The sequence below is a fragment of the Haematobia irritans genome, chromosome 4 (assembly GCF_050003625.1).
Source record: "Haematobia irritans isolate KBUSLIRL chromosome 4, ASM5000362v1, whole genome shotgun sequence".
Classification (NCBI taxonomy): Eukaryota; Metazoa; Arthropoda; class Insecta; order Diptera; family Muscidae; genus Haematobia; species Haematobia irritans.
In genome coordinates, this window is record NC_134400.1 from 180,924,596 (window position 1) to 180,935,256 (window position 10,661).

Here is a 10,661-nt window from a genome sequence, read left to right on the forward strand (position 1 = left end):
CATGACCACCCCCAAAAAATCGAAAATTCCATCCAAATACGGAAAAAATTGAAATTTTTATATGAAAAACTTGTTTTGCTCATATCTCCTAAACTATGTGTCCTAGAGCGAAAAGGAGTTTAATTCATGACCAACCCCAAAGAAGGAGCTTAATTCATGACCACACCCAAAAAATCGAAAATTCCATCCAAATACTGAAAAAAATGAAATTTTTATATGACAAACTTGTTCTGCTCATATCTCCTAAACTATGCGTCCTAGAGCGAAAAGGAGCTTAATTCGTGACCACCCCCAACAAATCGAAAATTTCATCCAAATACGGAAAAAATTGAAATTTTTATATGAAAAACTTGTTTTGCTCATATCTCCTAAACTATGTGTCCTAGAGCGAAAAGGAGCTTAATTCATGACCACCCCCAAAAAATCGAAAATTCCATCCAAATACTGAAAAAATTGAAATTTTTATATGACAAACTTGTTCTGCTCATATCTCCTAAACTATGCGTCCTAGAGCGAAAAGGAGCTTAATTCATGACCACCCCCAAAAAATCGAAAATTCCATCCAAATACTGAAAAAATTGAAATTTTTATATGACAAACAAGTTTTGCTCATATCTCCTAAACTATGCGTCCTAGAGCGAAAAGGAGCTTAATTCATGACCACCCCCAAAAAATCGAAAATTCCATCCAAATCCTGAAAAAATTGAAATTTTTATGTGAAAAACTTGTTTTGATCATATCTCCTAAACTATGCGTCCTAGAGCGAAAAGGAGCTTAATTCATGACCACCCCCAAAAAATCGAAAATTCCATCCAAATACTGAAAAAATTGAAATTTTTATATGACAAACTTGTTTTGCTCATATCTCCTAAACAATGCGTCCTAGAGCGAAAAGGAGCTTAATTCATGACCACACACAAAAAATCGAAAATTCCATCCAAATACTGAAAAAATTTAAATTTTTTATGAAAAACTTGTTTTGCTCATATCTCCTAAACTATGCGTCCTAGAGCGAAAAGGAGCTTAATTCATGACCACACCCAAAAAATCGAAAATTCCATCCAAATACTGAAAAAAATGAAATTTTTATATGAAAAACTTGTTTTGCTCATATCTCCTAAACTATGCGTCCTAGAGCGAAAAGGAGCTTAATTCATGACCACCCCCAAAAAATCGAAAATTCCATCCAAATACTGAAAAAATTTAAATTTTTATATGACAAACTTGTTTTGCTCATATCTCATAAACTATGCGTCCTAGAGCGAAAAGGAGCTTAATTCATGACCACCCCCAAAAAATCGAAAATTCCATCCAAATACTGAAAAAATTGAAATTTTTATATGAAAAACTTGTTTTGCTCATATCTCCTAAACTATGCGTCCTAGAGCGAAAAGGAGCTTAATTCATGACCACACCCAAAAAATCGAAAATTCCATCCAAATACTGAAAAAATTGAAATTTTTATATGAAAAACTTGTTTTGCTCATATCTCCTAAACTATGCGTCCTAGAGCGAAAAGGAGCTTAATTCGTAACCACCCCAAAAAATCGAAAATTCCATCCAAATACTAAAAAAAATTTAAATTTTTTATGTGAAAAACTTGTTTTGCTCATATCTCCTAAACTATGCGTCCTAGAGCGAAAAGGAGCTTAATTCATGACCACACCCAAAAAATCGAAAATTCCATCCAAATCCTGAAAAAATTGAAATTTTTATGTGAAAAACTTGTTTTGATCATATCTCCTAAACTATGCGTCCTAGAGCGAAAAGGAGCTTAATTCATGACCACCCCCAAAAAATCGAAAATTCCATCCAAATACGGAAAAAATTGAAATTTTTATATGAAAAACTTGTTTTGCTCATATCTCCTAAACTATGTGTCCTAGAGCGAAAAGGAGTTTAATTCATGACCAACCCCAAAGAAGGAGCTTAATTCATGACCACACCCAAAAAATCGAAAATTCCATCCAAATACTGAAAAAAATGAAATTTTTATATGACAAACTTGTTCTGCTCATATCTCCTAAACTATGCGTCCTAGAGCGAAAAGGAGCTTAATTCGTGACCACCCCCAACAAATCGAAAATTTCATCCAAATACTGAAAAAATTGAAATTTTTATATGAAAAACTTGTTTTGCTCATATCTCCTAAACTATGCGTCCTAGAGCGAAAAGGAGCTTAATTCATGACCACCCCCAAAAAATCGAAAATTCCATCCAAATACTGAAAAAATTGAAATTTTTATATGACAAACTTGTTCTGCTCATATCTCCTAAACTATGCGTCCTAGAGCGAAAAGGAGCTTAATTCATGACCACCCCCAAAAAATCGAAAATTCCATCCAAATACTGAAAAAATTGAAATTTTTATATGACAAACAAGTTTTGCTCATATCTCCTAAACTATGCGTCCTAGAGCGAAAAGGAGCTTAATTCATGACCACCCCCAAAAAATCGAAAATTCCATCCAAATCCTGAAAAAATTGAAATTTTTATGTGAAAAACTTGTTTTGATCATATCTCCTAAACTATGCGTCCTAGAGCGAAAAGGAGCTTAATTCATGACCACCCCCAAAAAATCGAAAATTCCATCCAAATACTGAAAAAATTGAAATTTTTATATGACAAACTTGTTTTGCTCATATCTCCTAAACAATGCGTCCTAGAGCGAAAAGGAGCTTAATTCATGACCACACACAAAAAATCGAAAATTCCATCCAAATACTGAAAAAATTTAAATTTTTTATGAAAAACTTGTTTTGCTCATATCTCCTAAACTATGCGTCCTAGAGCGAAAAGGAGCTTAATTCATGACCACCCCAAAAAAAAGCAAAATTCCATCCAAATACTGAAAAAATTGAAATTTTTATATGAAAAACTTGTTTTGCTCATATCTCCTAAACTATGCGTCCTAGAGCGAAAAGGAGCTTAATTCATGACCACCCCCAAAAAATCGAAAATTCCATCCAAATACTGAAAAAATTTAAATTTTTATATGAAAAACTTGTTTTGCTCATATCTCCTAAACTATGCGTCCTAGAGCGAAAAGGAGCTTAATTCATGACCAACCCCAAAAAATCGAAAATTCCATCCAAATACTGAAAAAATTGAAATTTTTATATGAAAAACTTGTTTTGCTCATATCTCCTAAACTATGCGTCCTAGAGCGAAAAGGAGCTTAATTCATGACCACACCCAAAAAATCGAAAATTCCATCCAAATACTGAAAAAATTGAAATTTTTATATGAAAAACTTGTTTTGCTCATATCTCCTAAACTATGCGTCCTAGAGCGAAAAGGAGCTTAATTCATGACCACCCCCAAAAAAATCGAAAATTCCATCCAAATACTGAAAAAATTGAAATTTTTATATCAAAAACTTGTTTTGCTCATATCTCCTAAACTATGCGTCCTAGAGCGAAAAGGAGCTTAATTCATGACCACCCCCAAAAAATCGAAAATTCCATCCAAATACTGAAAAAATTGAAATTTTTATATGAAAAACTTGTTTTGCTCATATCTCCTAAACTATGCGTCCTAGAGCGAAAAGGAGCTTAATTCATGACCACCCCCAAAAAATCGAAAATTCCATCCAAATACTGAAAAAATTTAAATTTTTATATGAAAAACTTGTTTTGCTCATATCTCCTAAACTATGCGTCCTAGAGCGAAAAGGAGCTTAATTCATGACCACACCAAAAAAAAAGCAAAATTCCATCCAAATACTGAAAAAATTGAAATTTTTATATGAAAAACTAGTTTTGTTCATATCTCCTAAACTATGCGTCCTAGAGCGAAAAGGAGCTTAATTCATGACCACCCCCAAAAATCGAAAATTCCATCCAAATACTGAAAAAATTTAAATTTTTATATGAAAAACTTGTTTTGCTCATATCTCCTAAACTATGCGTCCTAGAGCGAAAAGGAGCTTAATTCATGACCACACCCAAAAAAAAAGCAAAATTCCATCCAAATACTGAAAAAATTGAAATTTTTATATGAAAAACTAGTTTTGCTCATATCTCCTAAACTATGCGTCCTAGAGCGAAAAGGAGCTTAATTCATGACCACCCCCAAAAAATCGAAAATTCCATCCAGATACTGAAAAAATTGAAATTTTTATATGAAAAACTTGTTTTGCTCATATCTCCTAAACTATGCGTCCTAGAACGAAAAGGAGCTTAATTCATGACCACCCCCAAAAAATCGAAAATTCCATCCAAATACTGAAAAAATTGAAATTTTTATATGAAAAACTTGTTTTGCTCATATCTCCTAAACTATGCGTCCTAGAGCGAAAAGGAGCTTAATTCATGACCACACCAAAAAAAAAGCAAAATTCCATCCAAATACTGAAAAAATTGAAATTTTTATATGAAAAACTTGTTTTGATCATATCTCCTAAACTATGCGTCCTAGAGCGAAAAGGAGCTTAATTCATGACCACCCCCAAAAAATCGAAAATTCCATCCAGATACTGAAAAAATTGAAATTTTTATATGAAAAACTTGTTTTGCTCATATCTCCTAAACTATGCGTCCTAGAGCGAAAAGGAGCTTAATTTATGACCACACCCAAAAAATCGAAAATTCCATCCAAATACTGAAAAAATTGAAATTTTTATATGAAAAACTTGTTTTGCTCATATCTCCTAAACTATGCGTCCTAGAGCGAAAAGGAGCTTAATTCATGACCACCCCAAAAAAAGCAAAATTCCATCCAAATACTGAAAAAATTGAAATTTTTATATGAAAAATTTATATGAAAAACTAGAGCGAAAAGGAGCTTAATTCATGACCACAAAAAAAAAGCACAATTCCATCCAAATACTGAAAAAATTTAAATTTTTATATGAAAAACTTGTTTTGCTCATATCTCCTAAACTATGCGTCCTAGAGCGAAAAGGAGCTTAATTCATGACCACCCAAAAAAAAAGCAAAATTCCATCCAAATACTGAAAAAAATGAAATTTTTATATGAAAGACTTGTTTTGCTCATATCTCCTAAACTATGCGTCCTAGAGCGAAAAGGAGCTTAATTCATGACCACCCCAAAAAAAAGCAAAATTCCATCCAAATACTGAAAAAATTGAAATTTTTATATGAAAAACTTGTTTTGCTCATATCTCCTAAACTATGCGTCCTAGAGCGAAAAGGAGCTTAATTCATGACCACCCCAAAAAAAGCAAAATTCCATCCAAATACTGAAAAAATTGAAATTTTTATATGAAAAACTTGTTTTGCTCATATCTCCTAAACTATGCGTCCTAGAGCGAAAAGGAGCTTAATTCATGACCACCCCAAAAAAAAGCAAAATTCCATCCAAATACTGAAAAAATTTAAATTTTTATATGAAAAATTTATATGAAAAACTAGAGCGAAAAGGAGCTTAATTCATGACCACAAAAAAAGCAAAATTCCATCCAAATACTGAAAAAATTGAAATTTTTATATGAAAAACTTGTTTTGCTCATATCTCCTAAACTATGCGTCCTAGAGCGAAAAGGAGCTTAATTCATGACCACCCAAAAAAAAGCAAAATTCCATCCAAATACTGAAAAAAATGAAATTTTTATATGAAAGACTTGCTTTGATCATATCTCCTAAACTATGCGTCCTAGAGCGAAAAGGAGCTTAATTCATGACCACCCCCAAAAAATCGAAAATTCCATCCAAATACTGAAAAAATTGAAAAACTTATATGAAAAACTTGTTTTGCTCATATCTCCTAAACTATGCGTCCTAGAGCGAAAAGGAGCTTAATTCATGACCACCCCAAAAAATCGAAAATTCCATCCAAATACTGAAAAAATTGAAATTTTTATATGAAAAACTTGTTTTGCTCATATCTCCTAAACTATGCGTCCTAGAGCGAAGAGGAGCTTAATTCATGACCACCCCCAAAAAATCGAAAATTCCATCCAAATACTGAAAAAATTGAAAAACTTATATGAAAAACTTGTTTTGCTCATATCTCCTAAACTATGCGTCCTAGAGCGAAAAGGAGCTTAATTCATGACCACCCCCAAAAAATCGAAAATGCCATCCAAATACTGAAAAAATTGAAATTTTTATTTCTTTTTTTTTTCTTTGGCAACCCTGCCATGAGCAACTAGAAAAAATATTGTGAGCTCCAGTAAATTAATAAGTATTAAAGAAAATATAAACTTGAAGTAGTTTTCTCATTCGGTTATCAATACAAAAATACACTGTGCTTGTACGCCTTTGGACTTAATATCACAAACACTCATCTTTTGAAAATAAATCACCAAAAATCTTGTGTCTCTGCTGGTTTGCCAAACAACTGTGTTTGTTTACAAAATTTTCCGCCATCACGTGTATGTACTGATCAACACTTGCTAGAATACTGGCTCTTTGGAATTGTTTTGGTTTGCTGTCAACCGCTGTCCATCATTACTTTACCGTTTGCTGTTCTCTTTTGTGTGAGAATATTTGCTGTTGTGTTTTTTTTTGCACTGGGATCTGTTCATCATCATTATGGCAAGCCGCATATATACTTGTCCCAAGTGTGCTAAGCGAGTAAAGGAAAATGAGAACAGCATTGGTTGCTACCGATGCGATGATTATTACCACATTTCGTGCGTTAAGATAACTAGGGATGTCCATTCATTTTTGCATAAAAGTAAAATGTTTTATTTAAATGTCCCAAATGCGCCCGTAGCGGGGTGGCCGATGAAACCAATTGCAACATCAATAATGAATCCCAATGCAATGGTAATAATAATACAACGAACAGTGGCTTGACTTCGTCCGCTCTTCGTGAGGAATTGCAAACCCGTATGAGAGATTTCTCGCTATCTTTTGATACTTTCAAACAAGATATACACTCGAAAGTAGTACGATTTTCTTCAGTGTTTGATACATTCAAAGAAAGTATTGAGTCACAAATTTTTGACATAAAGAATAATATGGAAGAAATTGTAGATGCAGTTCGCAATGAACTCAATGTAAAAATCTTGAAAGTTGAACAGGATGTAATGAATTGTCTTGCCGTTACCAAACAATTTGAAACTATGTGCACAAAGAAAATTAATGAATTGGAGTTGCAGAATGATATACAAAGAAGGCGACTCAACAGAGAAGATATAGTAATAAATGGTTTACCAGATGGAGTAGAGGATTTGAGGAGGCCTATAGTTAAAATCGCAGAACTTTGTGGTGTAGAATTGGGACCAGGGGACATTCAGCACTGCTGCTACATGGCTAAGGGGAAATCGGTTCTCGTCAAACTAAACTCCGTTTATACAAGAGACTGTATTATGGCCAATTACCATAAACGCAGTGCCTTGTTCCTTTCTGATATACAGGGCGGTGATGTAAGGTCAAAGGTTTATTTAAATGATCACTTGCAAAAGGCAGCGTCAGATATTTTGTTTCTGTGTAGAAAACTAAAAAGACTTGGAATTATAAGATCATATAAGTTAACAAACGCTGACCGGCCCAAGGTAGTTATCTGCCATTGTAATGGGAAGAGGATGTCCCTTGACATTAATCAATGTAGTGAATTACTTGACTCTCACAATAAGGAAAATAACCAGTTGGTACCCATTTTTAATGTTTAAGTATAACTAATACTATCTAGTAGATTCTCAGCTGATCTCTTAATTTATTTTAATATCTTCTATTATTTATTTGTTTACGGTTGCTCAAAGACATGATATTTTTTAATTTTTTAACTGCTATTTTTTTCTATTTTTTATTTTGCCAATATTTTCATTATGTACACTGATAATATAGGTCCTATTATACATAACAATCAGTTTCTGCGTTCAGAACTTACAAATAGAAGAGGAAATTTAAATCTTATGCACTTTAATTCACAAAGTTTAAGCATTAATCCAGCTTCGACTAAATTGATGGAAATTAAGAACATTGTTGAAGAGAGTTTTATAGATACTGTCGGCATATCGGAGACATGGATGAAACCCTCCACGCCTTCGGAATCTGTTAACGTTTCAGGGTATTCTTTTTGCAGGAATGATCGTCCTAATATGAGGGGTGGCGGAGTAGGGCTGCTTGTGTCAAAGAAGCTGAGCCATAAGGTTGTATATTCGGGCAGGGATTATGGTAATGTTGAATGCCTTTTTATTGAGGTTGTTACTGACACAGGAAAGGTATTGGTAGGTGTGGTTTATTTACCCCATGGTAATTTTGGGGCATTTGAAAGCGAAATTGCCGATCTCTTGGTTTATTATAACGACGTTGTCATAATGGGAGATTTTAATAAGAACCTTTTTGACATTTTGAATGCTATGTCTGTGAGACAATCCTGTAGTAGACTTGGCGTATCAATAATCCATAATTCCTGTCCGACACATTTCGATGCTTTTCACCAATCAACCTCTCTAATCGATTTTTTCCTGTCGTCTTCTCCTGATCAAGTAGAACACAGCGGACAATTTATTTGTCCTAGTATTTCGAAACACGCGTTTATATTTATATCTCTTGACATTCTGCCTCAGCGATGTAATGAATTTTATGAGTATTATGACTACAATAATTACGACATGGAGGTTCTTCAACGGAAATTTATTGCGGCCGACTTTGGTCGAATTCATTACGAGTCGGACGTTAATTTGCAGATGTCGATTTTCACGCGCGGATTGGGTATGCTCCATACAGCGTTTCAGAAGAAGGTGAATTTAATCCGTTATACATCTGATAATTGGTTGTGTAGTCCGGTTATTAGATATCATCAGTCGATGTGTGATCTTGCGTATAGGGAATTCCTGCGCGATAGAAGTGATTTGAATTGGAGGACGTACTGCAGATTAAGAAACCGTTGTAAGAGAATTAAGAGGAACATTAAGAAGTCTGTTCATTTTAGACTTTTTAACAAGGGTAGTAGTCCGAGGGATTTATGGAAGGTAATCAGGGATAATGGTCTGGGCCTGCGCAATGAAATCAATTACTTAAGTGTTTCGTCCGCATATCTGAATGATATGAATTCCTCGTTTGTTAACAGTCAGTCCGATACCACAGGTAGTGTGGAAGATTTTTTACATTCTTTTGGAAATGAGTATGGGTTCTCTTTTAGTAATATTACTCTTTCAGAGCTTTACACTGGGTTTTATTCAGTTAAGTCTAATGCAGCCGGTAGTGATGGTTTCTCTATGAAATTTTTGAGAACTGTTTTCGATATGGTATCACCTTTCCTATTGCACATTGTTAATCAGATAATTACGACATCCACATTCCCAATAGTCTGGAAGACTGCGAAAATTAATCCTATTAAGAAAAAGGACAGCTCTGATTTCCGTCCGATAGCACTCCTCCCAGTTCTTTCGAAGACGGTTGAGCATGTGTTGAAACAACAGATGATCTCATATTTGGAGAATAGCTCCTTGGTGCATGATTGTCAATGCGGTTTTCGAAATGGTAGGAGTACTGCTATGTTACTTGCGGGGCTAACGGATTCAGTTCGCAAATGTATATCTGAGGGCAATATTGGTGTCTTGGTTTCTCTTGATTTGGAGAAGGCGTTCGATAGGGTTGATTATTTCGGGTTAATTAATAAGCTATCTAGTAAATTTGGTTTTAGTAGAAGTGCTTGTAGGTTGATTTATTCTTATCTGATTGATAGGGATCAATTTGTTCATGTTCGAGGAGTTTCGTCTATTACCATGTCTGTTAGAAGTGGTGTTCCACAGGGTTCAGTATTGGGACCTCTTCTATTTATTCTTTTTATTAATAATCTTTTTGAGAATTTAAGTACCTGGTGTACCCCGTTTGCTTATGCAGATGACGTACAGTTGATATTTAAAGGAGCTAACCGATTTATTAATGTTCTACAGAGTAAGATTGATTTGGCTTTGCGATCTCTTGGTACATGGATGTCCTTAAATAAATTTAGTATTAATGCTTCTAAGACGAAAGCTTTGCTTTTTTCTAGAGGTGATGTGACGAACCTACGGGTTTGTTATAATGGAATTGACATTCAATTTGTGAGTAGTCTTAAATGTTTGGGAGTGATATTGGACGACAAGCTATCTTTTGACCTCCATGTTGATAGTGTAGTCTCACGCACTACGGTTGGTTTGCGGCAATTGTACAACACGGATTTGGTACTGCCATGTTATGTTAGGGAACGCTTGGCACATGCCCTTATCATGCCAAATATTTTATATTGCCTTGAGATTTATTCGGGTACCTCCAGAAGGAATTTGGAGAGGATACACCTTGCAATTAATAGAGTAGTTAGGTATGTATATTCTCGCAGATTATTTGATCATGTAAGTCCAGATGTAAAACGTTTTCTCAACTGTAATTTTTATGACTTTATAGATTTTCGGCTTATAATATTATTTTACAAGATATTCCGCAGTCGTATTCCGACTTTTATCGTTAATTCTATTGTGTTTTGCCGCTCTGTGCGAGCTAACCAACTAGTAATCCCAATGGTTCAGGCCTTCATGAATGGGTCTTTCGTTGTTAGAGTAGTGAGACTATTTAACGCTCTTCCCCCACCTCTAAGAACTTTCGAAGTTTCCTGCTATACATATCGGAAAAACCTTCTTCAACATTTTGCTAATAACCAATGATAAAATTATGTTTTTTCCTGTTCCAGTAGTATCTTTTACCTGTCTCAATGCTGATACTGATTGTTATATAATAATGTAATTAGCTAAAAATTATTTATTA

At 34.2% G+C, this 10,661-nt stretch overlaps 1 protein-coding gene across 1 annotated transcript; it reads left to right on the top strand.

Moving 5' to 3' along the window:
• Nucleotides 1-7,738: 7,738 nt before the first annotated feature.
• On the top strand, nucleotides 7,739-10,368 carry LOC142235883 (uncharacterized). Its single transcript, XM_075307135.1, has 2 exons — nucleotides 7,739-10,221; nucleotides 10,305-10,368. The coding sequence occupies exons 1-2, from the start codon at nucleotides 7,739-7,741 to the stop codon at nucleotides 10,366-10,368; spliced, it is 2,547 nt and encodes an 848-aa protein (XP_075163250.1).
• The last annotated feature ends 293 nt before the right edge of the window (nucleotides 10,369-10,661 follow it).

What these genes read in the sequence shown, in the direction of transcription:
- LOC142235883 (XM_075307135.1), top strand. Translation starts at nt 7,739, where the DNA reads ATGTACACTGATAATATAGGTCCTATTATACATAACAATCAGTTTCTG. An exon ending in GCAATTAATAGAGTAGTTAG is followed by an intron (nt 10,222 to 10,304) that starts GTATGTATATTC and finishes ATGACTTTATAG; the next exon opens with ATTTTCGGCTTATAATATTA.